This window comes from Drosophila santomea, chromosome 2L (assembly GCF_016746245.2).
Source record: "Drosophila santomea strain STO CAGO 1482 chromosome 2L, Prin_Dsan_1.1, whole genome shotgun sequence".
Lineage (NCBI taxonomy): Eukaryota > Metazoa > Arthropoda > Insecta > Diptera > Drosophilidae > Drosophila > Drosophila santomea.
In genome coordinates this window covers 17,449,248-17,466,839 of record NC_053016.2, presented here as the reverse complement: position 1 = coordinate 17,466,839, position 17,592 = coordinate 17,449,248, and the positions used below count along the sequence as shown (strand labels likewise).

Genomic DNA, 17,592 nt, shown 5'->3' with positions numbered 1-17,592 from the left:
TATCTGAATTTTTTATGCTTCGTCTAGTGTAAATTGCCGTAGGTCTAGAGCAGACTTTAAAACTATTTCCGTGGCAGATCTTAAATTGTAAAGTCTATTATTTAGCAGACTCTTCTCAAGGTGATACAGATACATTTTTCGCTTCCAAATATTAGGAGCAATCTCCCCCCTCCCATTAGGTATATTTTACGAAATGGCCACAGTTTATGCTGCCCTTTTGTGTGCATTTTCTTGCGGTCTTAATTATTCCTGCTATCCCGAAGGATTTCTTGTTTGCCTTGCCTAATTTGCTTATTAGCCGGAAAATGTGGTAGCTTGCAAATTGAGAAAAAGTGACTCACTAATTAACTTTTTGCCTTGCAAATGAAGCTATGCAGCTTTTAAGCCACTGTCAAAATAAACAAACCAAAGATGTCGATGTAATATATATGTAGTCCATTCTAATTGACTGTGAGTCACGGGAAATAGTTGATTGTTCGTTGTGGTTTTTCAACTGCTCCCCAGAGCAATTAACAATGCAAATTGATACGCCGAGGCAGCAGAGGAATAGATTCATTTCGCCCCCAAGCCGAAACCTAAGCCGCTTGGAGAACCTTCTGCAATCAGAATCTGCGGCTTAGGCTGCACATAAATCTTGCATTGAATGGCGGGAGAACTTTCACCTGCTCCGCCATTAATTTTCATTCCAATTCAACCACTCAATGTGGCTTATATGCCCGACTATTCTGTGAGGACGAATTGGGTAATTTGAAACCGTTTGGCAGTGAAGGCCATGTCTCATGTGATACAAGTATGAAATACAATTTTACAGCGAAGATTACTTTTCCGGGGGAATGACACAAAGCAACTTTAAAAGTTATGGTATGCTTGAGAAATTATGTATATAAAACCAATCTCTTATAACTATAGGTAAGATGATGTGGCAATACCACAATGTTGAGTACCTACAGAGCTATCCATGTCTGCTCTGAATTTGTTATCTTTGCCTCTAACAAGAAGACAATAATGCTGAAATTCAGATTTAGAAGGAGCACAAAATTATCCACTGCATCGTTGACAGACTGTAACTGCAATTAAGGTAATTTGAAGTAATTTTATTTGAAATTGATTTACATGCTAGCTGTGTACCTAACCTAAATGCCCTCTATTAATGGGAACCCGCTCTTCGTCACCTGCTCATCGATCCAAGTTCTCAAATAGGCCACATTCGTGTAGGCCGCGGGCACATCCTTCTCGGCACACTCGATGCCCCAGGATACGAGGCCAACTAGCTGGTAGCGATCCTTCTCCCCAGGCAAAGTGCAAAACAAGGGGGAGCCGCCGTCGCCCATGCAGGTGTCCTTGCCCTTCACGCCGCCGGCACAAATGAAGCTCGGATGGAGGCTGTAGCGGCGCCCCAGGACAGTGCGTCGCAGCAGCCGTTGGCAGGACTCGTGGTCCACCGCCGGCAGTTCGATGCGCTTTAGCAGGTTTTCCATGGTGCGGGACGTGCTGTTTCGGTGACCCCAGCCGGTGGCCAAGCAGTTGGCACTTTGCAACTGAGCCTCCATTTGGGGCGTCTCAGGCGGCGGCAGGCAGATGGGCTGGATGTGCGGCGCCACGTGGAATGGCCGCTCCAGCACCACCAGAGCGATGTCGTTGTATAAGGTCAGGTTGTTGAAGTTCTCGTGGCGATGCAACTCGCTGATAGCCCGCATCTGGTAGGGGTGCAGCTCTGTCTGGCTGTTGAGGTCCCATTCACCAGCGCGAACCAGCAGCGAGTCCTCATTTTGGTTGATCACGTTGTGGGCACTGGTCAGCACCAGTTGCGGGTGGATGAGTGTGCCGCCGCAGACGAAGTTGCCCTCCATGTCCATTAGCGCCACTGCCCAGGGGAACTCGGCGAAGACAGACTCGCCATTGTTGTACCCATCCAGCTGGTAGTAGAGCCCCTTCGGATTGCTAAAGCCGCAGCCCTTCGAAATAAAATCCTTGACGCTACGCTGGATGGGATTGCGACCCTCCTCAATCTGAAAAAAAAAAATTTATATTTTCACGTTAATGGAAAATTGATGAATGGAAGTCTGTAAAACTGAAAGACAGTCAGTTCCTTAACAGGCAATGGAGTTTAATTGAAATTTACAGTGAAACCGCGAACTGCAAACCAAGTCAAAAACTGTGCCAAATTAAACAAAAACAAACTAATTTTAGATTATTTTATGATTCACAACCAGCATAAAGAAAGAAAAAAAACACGACAATCTCAAGATTATATATAAAAAACTTTGCCTCGTTGAATATATTTTTTCCCATTACCGAATATTTTATCCGTATTAATCAGTGTAACCAATAAACCTTCCGGAATGAAGCCTGATTTTAATGATCAAATATGAGTCAATTATAGCATCAAACTGTAGATAAGTCCAGCATTTCTATAGCACAATCGCAAGCTATTATTATGAATTGCGACTGGGAATTGTACTGTATTCCGGACGTGACCTTACTTTCCACTATAATCACATATCAATAAGCTTTCATTTCCAAACTCACACTAACATATAAAACAATTTCAAATGATTTTAATAGAAGATCTGCTATAACCTCTCACCTGGTCGTCCAGCGGACAGCACTCCTCCACGACGCGACAGCCGAAGTTGCTGTCCTCATTTATGCGCGGCTTGATGATGTACCGGCCATCCTCGTTGACCACTCCGGTGGAGCAGAGGTGCCGTGGGACACACTCCCGCTGGATGCCGCAGCTTTTGTAGCCCGGGTCGTCCTCCTTGGCTCCCACGGGGTTTGGTTTCGTTGCGACTTCTAGGGACGTATCCGAGGAGAGCCAGGGATTTCCCCGTCGCTGATTCCGGTACTCAACTTCGGCCTGATAGGCCTCAAAGTTCTCCAACTGCTCCTTTTCGCAGCACACCAAGTCGCGCCCGCAGCTGTTGTCCAGTATGCGCTTGACCAGCTTCCCCTTGCCGGAATCATCCGTCTCGTCGCACTTCTTCTTGCTAACGCAGACCTCGTGGCTGCCGCAGGTGCGGATCGAGAGGGCCGCCGGTGCGAGGGAAATCAGTGCCAGACTGATCAGCAACACCTGCTCCACATTCATGGCGGCGATTAGAATTGTTGTGGGAAAAACCGCACTCGTGCGCTCAGCTCAACTCAGCCAAACACTAAACAGCAGCACACACAATTGTTGAGAATTTGTTTGAAATACGAAAAACCCCTACGATCACAGCCAGATCAATGCGCAATTCACTTTGTATTACTTTCAAGAGCCGCGACTTGTTTTCGACTGACTCTGCCTGGCAGCGATTGGCGATGTTATGGGAGAGAGACTCTAATCTCCGGAGATCACTTAATAGCTCACTTAATAGCTCCCAATCGTATTCGCTCAACAAATTCACTTCTCTTCCGATCGATCGGCACTTTACTTCTCAGAATCTGGAAAGCCGGTTCTAACTATATATATCTTGCACTCAACTATAGGCGATCAGTCGTCTTTGTGAAACGTATGCTATAGGGTTGCCTTCGGTGATGTCTTTATCTTTATCTTAAAATACGAACCCGAGGAGTAATGTGTTTATGTATACTTCATATGTTTATAAAAGCCCATTAGACTTAACTCTATGTGTAAATGAAGATATGAAGGGAAAAAACTCAATACCAATGGATTATCCTGAAAAAATCAAAAATGTTTTAGGGTAACTGTTGATGTTCGTTTAAAATAAGTATTCATAAGTTGAACAGAAGAACAAGCTGTTTCTAGAGAGTAGTAAGAAATACGTATACAAAATCACAACGATTTTCACATTTCTTCAGTGCATCTGAATGATCCTTTTACAGGATCAAGAAGGAATGAATCAGTGATTCGGGCGTCACAGGATAGGGATGTGATAATCCAGACCTCTTCACTCTTTCTATATAAGCCTAGCTCTCTTACGTTCTCTTCCAAACTGAGATTCCTAGAATCTTCCAAGCCAGTTCTATAAAGGCTTTGACTTCCACTCTAGTCGATCAGTCGACATCGCGAGTCGGTAGCTACGAGATTGTTTCCAATCGGAGTTGTCTTTACATACAACTGGACTAGCACATAGGTATATATTGTCAGTATATACGCCTACATATCCGCATACTTGAGCTGTAACGAATACTACGCATATCGACGAGGGCAACCATTGATAATAAAACTATTACAATAAATTGCAGTCAAAGTATAGTGCTGATTTACATATATTTAAAAGACTTTATTGCAGTTCCGTTTGAAGACATTGATATGAATTGTTTGTGTAAACTAGAATTTTATTCACAGTTAGTTGGAAATGCATGTTTTTGCCATTATTGTAGTGAACAGCATTTTTCAGTGGACATTAAATGTGCAAAATAAACACAAGCTGCGGGTTATGTTAGTGCATATTAAATACTACAATTCTGTAGCTTTCTTCAACTTTGTTGTATATAATGTATAATTGATCAAATATGAAGTAATAGTGCCATGGGATTATTATTTGTGCTTTTTAAAGATAAAATAAAGATAGATTAAGTACGAGGTCTATGCTCCCATGATTTGATTTGTTTTTGAGATTTAATCGCGAGTGCACAAGTTTTCAATGCAGTGATGCCGATAACCCCAATTGTGCATTATTTGAGATTAAAGCTCCACTTATCTCTGGTGTTCTCCCACGTATTCTCGCTCTCACATTTTCCCAGCAACCAAGATGAGCTGGCTGATCTCAGCAGGGTTCCTCCTGCTGTCGCTTTGTGCCTTCTCGGACGCCCAGGACACGGTGTCAGCGATGTGCCTCTTGGACGAACTGTGCACCTCGGTGAAGCGTTGCGACGTCTCGGACGATTCCGGTCGGACGGGAATCCGGCCACGCAGCTCCCGCTTCTGCGGCAACCAAAGGGTCTGCTGCGAGACGGCCCAGCTGGAGAGCTACGACAGAGCGCAGTCTGAGAGGACCAGAAACGTGCCCTCTGCGATTCGAGACAAGGTATCTAGTGTTCTGGAGCCGCCGCCGAACGAGAGCTGCGGCTACAATATGGAGTGTGTGCCCAGGAGACTGTGCCGCGACAACGTCATCAACGACTCCGGGATCAGCCTGATCAATCCGAGGATCAGCACGATTCAGTGCAGCAAGTCCTTGTACCGCTGTTGCGCCGTGGATCAAAAGGTCAGCCCATGAACATTAGTATCCATATTTATGCATGGTGACATACTGACTATTTTCTAGGTGGATGATAGCCAGAGTCCCTACGTGGCGAAGCAAGCGAACTTTATATACAAGAACTGTGGCTATAGCAACCCAAAAGGTCTGATCCCCGACAACGACAAGTTTCCCTACGCGGAGGACGTCTCCATATTCGGAGAGTTTCCCTGGATGGTGGGCATCTTCACAGGCCGCCAAGAGTTTCTGTGCGGCGGCACTCTCATCCATCCGCGGCTGGTAGTTACCACTTCGCACAACCTAGTCAACGAGACGGTGGACACCTTGGTGGCCAGGGCTGGCGACTGGGATCTAAACAGCCTGAACGAGCCGTATCCGCACCAGGGCAGCCGCATTAAGGAGATCATCATGCACTCCGAATTCAATCCGGACTCGTTGTACAACGACATAGCACTGTTGCTCCTGGACGAGCCCATCCGTCTGGCTCCGCACATCCAGCCTCTGTGCCTGCCGCCTCCGGAATCTCCGGAGTTGGTCAAGCGGTTGCTCTCGGTCACCTGTTACGCCACTGGTTGGGGCACCAAGGAGGCGGGCAGCGACAAGCTGGAGCATGTGCTCAAGCGGATTAACCTGCCACTGGTGGAGCGGGAAGAGTGCCAGGCGAAGCTGCGGAACACACGACTCGAGGCTCGCTTCCGTCTGCGACCGAGTTTCATCTGCGCCGGCGGAGATCCTGGCAAGGACACCTGCAAGGGCGACGGCGGCTCACCGCTCTTCTGCCAAATGCCTGGCGAAATGGATCGGTATCAGCTGGTGGGCATCGTGTCCTGGGGCGTCGAGTGCGCCGTGGAAGATATCCCAGCCGTATACGTCAACGTTCCCTATCTGCGCGACTGGATTGACGAAAAGATCAGAGGACTTGGAATCGTGCTTCAGGCGCAGTAAGCTCAAGCCCCACGGTGCAAATGAAAAATGAGAAATAAGGTCGTTTTATAATTTCGAAATTAACCAAATAAAAACAAAACTTGATGTGTGTAAGTCACCGGTCAGCATATATACATATTCAGACACTTTGCAGAGAACGCGATCAGTTTTTATATTCACTTTACTGGTAAAGTCGATCTGGCCATAACCGTCTGTCCGTATGATCTTCAAGATTCAGATTCTTAGATATCAATAGACGCACGTTTGTTTTAAATGGTTGAAGTGTCCAAAACTGTCACGCTCATAATTTGAGTAATGTTTTGATTTAATATTAGTTTCTTGGCAAGCTCAAGCAATTTGCTTTGTTTTTTTGTAATTTTAGTTTTCCATTGATATAAAGAAAACATTTTGGCGCACCCAGTATAACATGTTTGTATTTCAGTGAATTAAATTAGTATTTCGTTCTCTTTGCTAAAGTATGCGATTGTTGCTCCTCAGGGCAATAACCCTCTGCCTGATGAAATTTTTCAAGCTCGTATCATTTACAAACATTATCTGCCATCGTCGGTCTTCTATATCCGCTATTTATCCCTGCCAGCTTGAACTTAAACGACGGGATAGTTTTCCATCCAGGCACTTAGCTCGAACGTACCTCCAAGTCACTGGATTTATTGCAATCCTTGAACAAAGGAGCGCGGCACTGGGAAGTTCGAGCCAAGGAGCACAGCGTCTGCATGCCAGCAGCTTATAAATAGTGGAGCCATGGCAGATGGCTATGTGGACTACCCCCATTTGACACCCCATCTGCCGCGCTCCACTCTTCCATCGCGGCCATGGAACCAAATTAACCAGGAAGCGAATCATGAAATGGGAAGAAAGAGAAACAACGCCCTAAATCGCCGAAAATTGAGAAATTACATGCTGGGCCGAGCAAACGGCGATATAGCGAATTGATTTCGGGCAGCCTGCTGTTCCGGCAGGATCCTTCCTCCTCTCCACACCCGGGCACTCGATTCCCCAGCCAGGAGCAGGTCCACAAACTCATTTCTCAAGAAAATTGTTTAAACGGTTTTTGTTTCGTTTTAGGTTCTCGTAATTTATTAGGCACTTTTACGGCCCTCGCGCTCTGTATTAGTTTTGTTATTTTCAAAAGTAGGTATCGCAATTGGCCACGGAGCTCTGCAGTTTCTGTGGCCTATATATCCTTGGTTATAATAAAACAGTTTTTGTAAAATATATAAATACAGAACCGGCTTTTAAATGCAGAACTCTAAGAAACACCAGCACTGATTATCTTAAACGTAAATAACAATATCAAAGATAGGAGTCTTGTGTATTGATAAGGTATAGGTAGTTGGATCCCACCTGAGGCGATGTTTTCAAATCCCTTCAATGCCTTATAATTTAAAGCCAATATAATTATTAATAATGGTCACTCACTTTACTTTCACTACTTAGGGCCAACTTAGCGCTGCTTGTCGGTTAGAACTACTCAAGTACTGATTTCCTATTCTGTGATCGGAACACACTTATGTAACTTCCTACTTAATAAGACCACTCCTTATACCGTCTGTGCAAACAGAAAATATGAAACCTTTGGTCGAGATTTGGTCGGTTTTTATATGATTGCTTTATTTAATTAAAGTTCTTAGTATACAATGCCGGTGTGGTCGCGGATCCAGTCCAGGTATCCGGTGACGCGAGTGAATCCGGCGGGCCGGCCGGCGGTGCAGCCCTCTCCGCTGCCGAAGGATACGATGCCCACGATGCGGTTGGTATCGTGCAGGACCAGGGGACCGCCGGAGTCACCGCTGCAGGAGGACCTGCCGCCGTCGGTGTTGATGCAGATGGTGTTGTCGATGACGTAGTTGCCACCGTAGTAGTTGCGGCAGTCGTTGTTGTCCGTGATCTGGACATCCACGCTGTTCAGGTAGTTGGACATGCCGCTGTTGTTGTCGGTCAGACCCCAGCCAGAGGCCACTGCCCACCAGCCGGAGAAGCTGTTGTAGCGATCGTTGTAGCTGGGCAGCTCCACCTTGTTGACCAAGTGCCAGAAGTCCACGTGGGGGATGCGGATCAGGGCGATGTCGTTGTTCAGGAAGTCGTTCCAGTCGGGATGCTGGATCATGTCGCTGCGGCTCACCCAGTGGGTGTACTGCGCCTCGTGGCGGAAGCTGGCGCCGAAGTAGATGAGCACATGGTTGGCGCTGTTCGTGCAGTGGGCTGCGGTCAGGACCCAGGTGTGGTCGATGATGGAACCGCCGCACCAGTAGCCGCCATCATTGAAGCTCAGCCCCACAATGTACGGAATCTTGCCCTCGTAGGCCGGGTATCCATTGGTAATGCGACCCTCGATCTTGCCGGCGCGGGCCATGTCCTTCACTGGGACAGCCTTGGCGGGCCCGGAGGGCATCACTCCTGCAGAGGCGACAGCCAGACAGGCTAGAAAAACAAAGGTCTTCATGTTGGTCAACGAACAACTGGCTGGCGACGGCCCAACCAACCTTTTTAAATGTCAGCCTTATCGGTATCCTTATCAGCGAAAGTATCGCAGTCATAAATTTAGGTTATTTTGAATTTTATAGAAACTCTAAGAGGGATTAGATAGGCAATCGGAAGAGCTTCGAGATTAATAAATCATCCTTTGGCGGCGAAAGAATATTAACAATTCTGGGTGTTTTTGGTATCAAACTTATGAGAGGCTCTGGAAAATGCTTTAAGCGTAAAATCAGAAATGGCCTCATAGACCCAATGTAGAACTAGCCATAAATAAATAGAATAATTTTCATTTCAACCCGTATGGAGGATTATACTTTTCTGCAAAAAGAGATATTACAAGCAAACGCTGAAGCCGCCATGAAATTTTAAGCCCTTCAGAGTTGGTACCCAAATGTATTAAAACGACCAAATAATAAAAGTGCATTTATAACTGCAGAATGTTCGTTTTCCCTCATCAAAGAGAAGCCCTGATACCTTCGACTAGAGCTTTGGTCATTTACTTGTGCTGGCTGAGATCAATTTACGCTTGATTAGCTTTCCTTCCGCAAGCCGGGCACAATCAAATATTTGCCGAATTGATAATCATTTAATTATAGCAAAGCATAATGCAAAATGCAACTGCTAACAGCAAATGCATTTCGATGGGCAGATGGAAAGGGCTGTGTTCGTGTTTGAGCGATTGTGTTGCTTTGTGTGTTTGCAATTATAATGGCCCTGGCCGCAATTGTGTTGCATACTTTGAGGCACAGTTCCTTGCCATCTGTCTGTCCCTTTGTCCCCGACCTCTCCGACCTCTCCGACCCATCAAATTACAAATGATGTAGTGCCCAGGGGAAAATGGAGCGGACGGGACCGACGGAATGGACGGAGGAGCGTTGCAGCCTTGTGGCCAGTGAACGGAAATAGAAACAGCTGGAAATGGCAGTTAGCTAGTTGCCTGCCACATATATGTATGTGCATATATGAGCGTTATGCATACAGGTCATTCCAATGTGGGGGAAAAAGCATCCACTAATGTCCCATGCACTCGCCCACACTCGGCGGCATGAACAATTGACACTGGCTAATTGCCGTGGAAGGTCCGCTAAACGCACCCATAATCGTGTTATTCAGATACCCTGTTCAGGAAGAGCCGTATTATGAAGCAGGAAACTGAAACTAAGGCTTCAGCCCCCGGAAGTCAGAGCGGGGTAATTGGGAAGGGAAGTACCAAGCTATTCAGATAAATGGTATTAGAGTCCTGATCATCATTATGCCGCCTTCTGGTGTTAAATTTTTTAATACTAATTTTCTTCAACATGTTAAATTTCCTTTGAGATCACACATTGTTTGCCCAAAAAAAAAAAGAAATTCTTGGCAACTTTTGGTTGCGTGAAACATTATAAACTCGCCATCTAACGTCATAGTTATAACTGTACTAGAAGGCCTAAATTAAAAAGGCATAAATCAACGATAATGGCTTTGCGCCATCTAAAGATCAGACCAAAAGGTACTCCATTAGTCCGTTAATTAACCATCCCACTCGGCCGCAAGAATGTTGTCGTGCTAATTAACAGACCGAGAATAAATTACGTGCATGCACATTTGCACATTTGCAAAAATCCGAAGTGTGCCATGACCGGAGGGACTGGGACTGGGACTGTGCGGTTGGAAACAATTAAATGCATGCCCACTCGGCGGTCCACACTGCGTATACGCAACACAGAGCCTGCAAAATTGGCCGGGCATAGCTGCACTTTGGGTCCCATTCGGATTCACATTCGGCCATTGCGTTTCGTGCGATATGTTGTCAGCATTTTAGACAATTTGTTATGCAAATTGCTTATTAACTTTATGACCGGCACGCCAGCCCCACTTGGCATCCCAAAACATTTTGAATTGTCAATTAGTTGTGGCGGTCAGAATACTCCAATCCCCAAAACCCACCTGCCAAAAGCAGACGACAGCTTCTAAATGCAATTTCTAGCATTATTTAAACACCGAAGTGTGCCGTTTTATGTCATTTTATGGCCACCTGCCTGCCTGCCACGGACTGCCATTGAATGGACATTAAATTGCCCTGGCTTCGATTTTAATTTATGTCCTGTAGAGTCGCTGCTCCTGCTAATGACATTGGCTCTCTATCGATAGTGGCCTTTAACTTAATTGAAAATTTTCATTTTGTTCCTGCCAAATGGCGGTGAGCTGATATTTATAGCTTTCGCTGGGAACAGGCCAAATACCGGGCGACCCCTCAACTCGACCTGGCTTTTCCGGCATGATTTGTGTAGTATCACTTTAATGATGTTTTCCATTGTTCAGAAAGTGTAATTTTCTTTTTAAGGTTAAACATTTTTAACTGTTAAATATGTACGTGCGTAATGAGCTGGTTAAACGTCACATCATTATGTAAATTGTTTTGACCATTTTAAAAGGAAATTACCTTAATCTATATTTATACCAGTTACTGAAAAACGTAAATTAGTTAAAAAGTATGTAAGAAGCTTCTTTGACTTTCCATTTCCGACTTTATAATGTATGTATATTCTTGATCCCAAAAACTATAAAAGTTTCCTGAATTCAGAGACAGATGCAGCGCCCACACTTTTGATATATTTTCATATTTTTCTTGTAAATTATTATTATATATTTATATTTTTTTTAAATTTTATTATTTTTGTTAGCTTATTTCTATCGATAATCCAAATAGAATGTTGAACTTTCTCACTTGCACTCACACTAGCTGAATAACGGGTATCTGATAGCCGAAGATCTTGACTAAATTCTCTCCTTTTATTTTTGTTAATCTAATTAAAAATAAGTAAAGCTTAGGGAAAAAGAAAAGAGCAACCTAAAAAATTATTTTAAAACCTAAAACATGTTTTAAACCCTTGCAGTGTGTATATTAATTTCAATCACAAGTTTGCAACTTAGTAAAGGTGACATTTGCGATCATATATATATACATATATAAATTCATAATCAATTCTTTCTACCCGTTCGTTTTCCAAAAGCAGATAGTAGAAAAGTCAGAACGTTTCGGATCGGATACCTACATATATCATAATAGTAATCGAAAAATAAATGGAAGAAAATGATAAGGTGACGGATTTACTCCTAGCTGTTTTTATATTTCTTGGTCTTTCCTTTTCCAAAACTCACTTATTCGACAGCGTCCTGCCTAGTTTCTCTGACTGCGATCTACAGGGACTTGAGATGCACTAAGTTTTCTTGCAGGAAAGTCCGAAATTGGGCAGTTAGTTGAAATGTTCCGGCATTAGCGCACATAAGTATGCAACAGAAAGCAACTACAAAGTGGCACAAGCCCTAAATAGTTTCGGCTATCTCCTGCCATCCTTTCTCTTTATTGGCGATGGTGCACTTGGCCACATTTGCAGGTCCTGTTCCCCTCTGGCTGTTGTTTGTGAGTCCTGGGTCCTGCGCCGCGCTCCTTTAGCGCAATTGTGTCTCGGACATGAATTACGTTCACCGACAATTAATTTCAAGTGAAAATGTGCTAAAACTTTTAATTGGGCAGCCAAGTGGCTGGCAGGCGAAAGCAGAAGGATACGGACCGGTACTGTAAGCAAACGTGGCAGCCATAAAAATGTCGACAACATGCCCGGAAAATGTTTCACTTCACCAATCCCGCTGCAGGTGTCCTTAAACGTTAACTCTTAAAGCTGGAAGACCCAGCGGACAACTACCAAGCAAAGGCATAGTACCGAAATATAAACAAAGACAACTAATATATTTTCTTGTCAACACCAATAAAAAGGCTTATATACTTAAAAATTTAACTTAAACTAAAGAAATTGGCATATTCAATGAAAAAACAACAGAAATAAAACAAACAGGTTAAAATTTTTAATGGAACATTGAACAAGACGTAACGTCAGCTCGACGAGTTACTTTTTTTCTATTTACGCATGTGAGCACTTTCGCTGCTTGGGTAATCAAAACAGACTGACTCCACTTGCGGCAGACATATGCGAGAAGACAGACAGCTAATTATGTCAATTAAACGCTTGTGCCCGACATTTGCCGCTGATTGTCGGTGACACTTGGCCAACTCACAATGACGAACGTGGATCACTGCATGTCAAAAGGATGAAATAACTGGAATGACACACAGGACAAAAATATTGAATGCATTTTTCAAACCCTAAAGCCAACCATTTTTGTATGATTTAATCTTCGTTTTATCTCAACATGAATGGCAGTAACCAAAGCGATGTCATCGAGCTTTAAGTGTTATATATGTATGTATAGCGTAGATTACTTATGCAATTTGATAAAATAACCCTCCATTTTTCCTGTGCACTTGCTTTTCCTTATGATGACACACCAAAGAGTGACGTGGGAATGACGTCTGCACATGTGAATGTGTAACTGCCTCTGAAGGACATAATATGCAAATAAGTTTCGAACAACAGTCAGTTCAGTTCAGTTCGGTTCAGTTCAGTCGACTCCATCACAATCACAATGGAATGATGGAAAATAAATAGATGGACTAAATAGGTCAGGGTCGAATAGATTTTACGTGGAAAACAATGACTACTCAAGCATTAAGTAGACCAATTCGTTCGACCAAAAATTCCAGATGCAGACAAATACGAATACACCGGTGAAGTTGATAGCTGCAAAAATCCACTCACGTACAAACGTTGTACTAGTTATTTGAACAAAACAAGCACACACACACTTGTGCACTTTTCCCAATGGCAATAGAAAAGCCCGAAAAAGAAAACAGTACTGGTAGAGAGGAAAAGTGAGGAGCCAGCACAGGTACAAATCTATAGAAACAACAAATAGCATGCACCCCACTCGTAACCATAACAATTCAATCAAATGTTCGCCCAGTTCGTCCATGGACATCTTCGAATGGAAACAAACACAATGCCGGTGAGTAGGTTGTGTTGAGGTGGTGCGATATGTTTTGATTAAAATTAGTTGCAGTTTCAGAGACATCAAGAGCTTTTCTTCAAAGGAAAAATGCGCTCTGTGCGGCTGCGCAGTATCTAGTGTCCTAACTTTACCGCTTGTTATCTGAAAGAGCAAGAGAGAAATGCAATACAGATGAACTGGATAAGAGGGAAAATTGTGCGATGTTTTCCCCTTTTGTATAGGTGCAACTAAATTGAATAACTTTAAATAATAATAATTTATATAATACCAATTACTTTACGTAACTATACTACTTTAAAATTGCCCTATCACAAAATGTTCACAAAATCAGTTCTGAGTTTAAGATCATTTACCCATTATTCAGCTAGTATGAGTGCAAAGGATAAATTTTAAAATTCTTTTTGCATATCCATACGCAATGGATGGATAGACCATGGATGACAGAATTAAAACCACGTATTTTTCAAAAGCGGATTTTGGGCATTCCAAAAGCACAGCGTTCATACGGACAGACTGACGGACGGACAATAAACTTTTAAATAAATCTTCCAATTCAAACATTTTTTGGAATTCATATTATAGAGGTATACTATTATTATTCTAGGTATTAAAAATAAATATTTAAAGACTCGATATTGTGTTAACGAGTTTAAGAGGAAAATGAAATGTTTCAAGCATTTTCTAACAGAATGTTCATTATCATTTTTCTACCCTGCTGTTGCGCGTTGAAATAGTCATGCACTTCGTAACGGCATATTAATGCACTGGCTCATAGAGAAAGTTGTTCAATTCTATGAACTTGCAACACGTGCGGCATTTTGTTGTCTTTCAAGCAGCTATATAGTGGTAGTGATGCTTATCAAATGGCTGTAGTTGCTGAGAACGGGGAGTACCATGGACCATTCCGCCGGCGGAAAGCGTGTGCATTTTCACAGCCGCTTGAACTTGCCAACATTCGCAAAATGTGCAACACGGCGTAAAGAAATCTTGTTAAGCGCAGCAGTTGGCTTTCGAGGAGGCATCCGACTTGTCATAAAAACTTTGCTTGCATCTACGCACGCTGATGCACATTTAATTAAATGTGTTCAAATACGCAGATTTTAAATTTCAGCCCGATATATTGTTAAGCAATTAGCTCCCAAAAATAAATACAATATGCATTAAAGTGATAAATGCCATTTGAAAGCTTGATTGATTTGTAATGCATTTATGTGTACATATAAAATAGAATTGTGTAGGATTCCTAAAGCGCTTTCTAAGCCGAGAATAAAATGTCGTTTATCTCGTCAACTAATGAATGCATTTAATGCATCAATTGCAAATACTGAAATGCGCGTTCAATGCCAATGAAAGTAACTGGCATACTCTCTACGGGGAAAGTCAAGAGACAACTTTCACTTGGAAGGACACGGGAACACGCCCACTGACACGGACGGGCTGTCAATCCCAGTCTATCAGCCACAGTTCGCTGAAGCGCAAAGCGGAAATCAGACGCCATATGAGAAGGACGTGTTCGACAAGGCCCGGGCGGAAATGGAAAGCCGGGCAAAAGTATTCAGATTACAGCATTGACTAGATAAATATTCAAGCAAATATGCCTTTCTGTTGCTTCAGGCCAATAAAACGCAGTCAGTGCCCTGTGCACAGTCCATTGTTCGCATCTCATTCGAAACAGAGATGTAACCCAAGTCCGTTGAGTCCACAATCGATTTCGAATTTGCAGTAAAAATGCAAATGCCAGATATGGAGAATGAGTCATGAGAGGTCAGAGCCCCTCCCCGATGCAAATTCCCATTTGACTAAGCTTCATTTTGTCGAATGCATCAAACAGACAAGCCACAGTCACGCAATCCACCGAAATGACACAGCTACAGTTCTTGTAGATATAGATGCATCTGCAGTTGCATTTCAGTTGCATTTCAGTTGCAGATTCGCATAAATATGTATGTCGAGTGCTGTTTCTGAATCCGTGTCTGATTTTGCTTAGCTTGAATGTGCTTAACATTTTGGTCTGTTCAATGCATCTTCTGTAAGCTTGTACCTCTGATTTATTTCAGCAGTACAATCTAATTGTAAATTAGGTAATTATTGTTATCTGGTACGATAGTTCCCTTAAAATACTTGTGTCGATAATAATTATTGATTTAAAACCATCTTAATCAAATCACAATAAATCATTTTTTAAACTAAACAAATAATTAAACAAACATATTTTGAGCTTGAATTGTTCTTTGGAATAAGACCGTTTTTCGTTGGCATTTTTATCTGCAACTTCTCGTCCCCCTCAGATATGGTCTGTCATTCGAAATCTATTGAGCGTGATGTTTGAGTATGGAATCCTTGTGGGTTTATGGGGAACGCTGTGCTTCATATTCCCCATCCTTCGTCAGTCACACATGGTCTATTAATTTTATTAGTGTACTCGCATTCAGCTAAAGTCTCGGAATTCTGAATCTTTTTTGTGGGGGGGTACCATTTTCTGTGGTGAAATTCTTGTTTAGTTTCCTGCAGTTCTTGAGTGGCTTACATGTACACTCATGAACATAAAAATGGGTGCGTTGGTGTAAATATCGGGCTTCCACTATATTTAATAGCTATTATATACATAATAATTAAATTTTCTTATAAAACAAAAAAATATTCTATGAATGTGATTGATTTGCATACATATGTATATTATATGGAAATCAGCGGAATGGCTTTACACCTTTTATTATGTTTATAAGTGTAAGTAGTGCTGTAAACTTCATCAGGAAACAAACAATGTTGGAACTCCGGCTTTTTTTTTTACGAATTTTGTCTTTGGTCATATTAATATTACAATTAACGGGGTTAATTGTAAGATTTACAAGTTTATTTTTGGTTAATGAAAGCAATATAAAACAAGTAACGGGTATAACTAGAGAGAACGCTATAGTCAGGTTCTCCGACTGTCAGAAAAAATTAAACATTTTTCTGACACAGTAATTAATTGAAAAAAAACATACAATTAATAGATGTTAAATGTGTTAAAAGAGTTAGCGCGATAGTTTTAGGTGGTTTGTGGGCGTTAGGATAGGCGTTGCCAAAATGTTTTATTCCTAAAATATTTATTTCTCCTTCTATAAATTTCCTGTATTGTCCTGTGATATCGTGGACCAGCTTATACATATATAGTGAAATGCTTATGTTTTATTGAGTCGAACTAATGTCCCGTCAGTTGACGTAGGCCAACGCTAAGAATAAACAAAACTTGGAGAAATAGTTTTCACGTCTTTATTTCTTTGATCTCAGCTTAAGACTAACTTTTATTTGCTCCAGATTTAGATTCTTTACATTGCGTGCACACTCTGCATATTCCTATATCATCGAACAACACTAAATATCATTTACACAATATGACAGTTTTGGTGAAAAAGGACACAGTATTAACTTGATTATAAAATATGCTTGTACCGGCGATGGTCCCAGATGTTCATTATTTGCCAGTAAGAAATTAACAATTCCGTGCTTTTGTACAGCCTTAAAAATGCTCAAAGCGGTAGGAGTCAGTAAACAGAGACACGGCGCAAACAAATGCGGCACGGTGGGGCAATGACACTACAGTAAACACTGCACCAAGTGGACGCAGCGAGGCGTGCTAATTGTGTCATTTACATTGGCAAACAAGTGCAAGCGAACAAGTCAAAGGCTCAAACAATTTAATGCGGCTGAGCGAATCCGACGAGCTCTTTGCACACTGCAGTTAAAGCTGACCGCGGGCTGGCAAGAAAAGCGAATAAGTAATTAATTGTAAAATTAAAAGAAATAAAAAATTCTTGTCAGAAGTGGGATTCGAACCCACGCCTACAGAGTAGACTGCGACCTGAACGCAGCGCCTTAGACCACTCGGCCATCCTGACTTGACCAACACTCGGACTAAGCTCCAAAAAGTTCACACACTATTTGATCTATTAGAAAGCGTAATGAAAAGTTCTAGAGCTTTGATGAACTGAGCATTGGTCGATAGCAAAAACTCGATCGCACCCCAGATATTCGATATATTTATGTTCACAAATAGATCCCAATTTCAAAACAATATACCGCTCAAGTAAAACTGAAAAATAGTTTCGTTTATTCATTTATCCAGTATTTCATACGATAAAAAATATTA

The 17,592-nt window shown here is 42.4% G+C and overlaps 3 protein-coding genes, 1 long non-coding RNA gene and 1 other non-coding gene across 5 annotated transcripts; 2 read left to right on the top strand and 3 right to left on the bottom strand.

The window, feature by feature from the left end:
* Window positions 1-1,073: 1,073 nt before the first annotated feature.
* LOC120458658 (phenoloxidase-activating factor 2) lies at window positions 1,074-3,264 on the bottom strand. The gene is made up of 2 exons (XM_039646390.1): window positions 2,588-3,264; window positions 1,074-2,009 (listed from the first exon to the last, which is right to left on the bottom strand). Exons 1-2 carry the CDS (start codon window positions 3,089-3,091, stop codon window positions 1,134-1,136), a joined length of 1,380 nt encoding a protein of 459 aa, XP_039502324.1. The 5' UTR covers window positions 3,092-3,264; the 3' UTR covers window positions 1,074-1,133.
* A 709-nt stretch (window positions 3,265-3,973) lies between these two features.
* On the top strand, window positions 3,974-6,204 carry LOC120455943 (phenoloxidase-activating factor 2). Its single transcript, XM_039642478.1, has 3 exons — window positions 3,974-4,079; window positions 4,693-5,156; window positions 5,217-6,204. The coding sequence occupies exons 2-3, from the start codon at window positions 4,701-4,703 to the stop codon at window positions 6,093-6,095; spliced, it is 1,335 nt and encodes a 444-aa protein (XP_039498412.1). The 5' UTR covers window positions 3,974-4,079; window positions 4,693-4,700; the 3' UTR covers window positions 6,096-6,204.
* A 1,476-nt stretch (window positions 6,205-7,680) lies between these two features.
* Window positions 7,681-8,561, bottom strand: LOC120455948 (serine protease 1). Its single transcript, XM_039642491.1, has one exon. The coding sequence runs from the start codon at window positions 8,536-8,538 to the stop codon at window positions 7,723-7,725; it is 816 nt and encodes a 271-aa protein (XP_039498425.1). The 5' UTR covers window positions 8,539-8,561; the 3' UTR covers window positions 7,681-7,722.
* Window positions 8,562-12,408: 3,847 nt separating this feature from the next.
* On the top strand, window positions 12,409-13,702 carry LOC120456237. Its single transcript, XR_005616823.1, has 3 exons — window positions 12,409-12,814; window positions 12,906-13,457; window positions 13,512-13,702. It is a non-coding gene; the product is annotated as an uncharacterized LOC120456237 (long non-coding RNA).
* Window positions 13,703-17,258: 3,556 nt separating this feature from the next.
* On the bottom strand, window positions 17,259-17,341 carry Trnal-cag. Its single transcript has one exon. It is a non-coding gene; the product is annotated as a tRNA-Leu (tRNA).
* Between the last annotated feature and the right edge of the window lie 251 nt (window positions 17,342-17,592).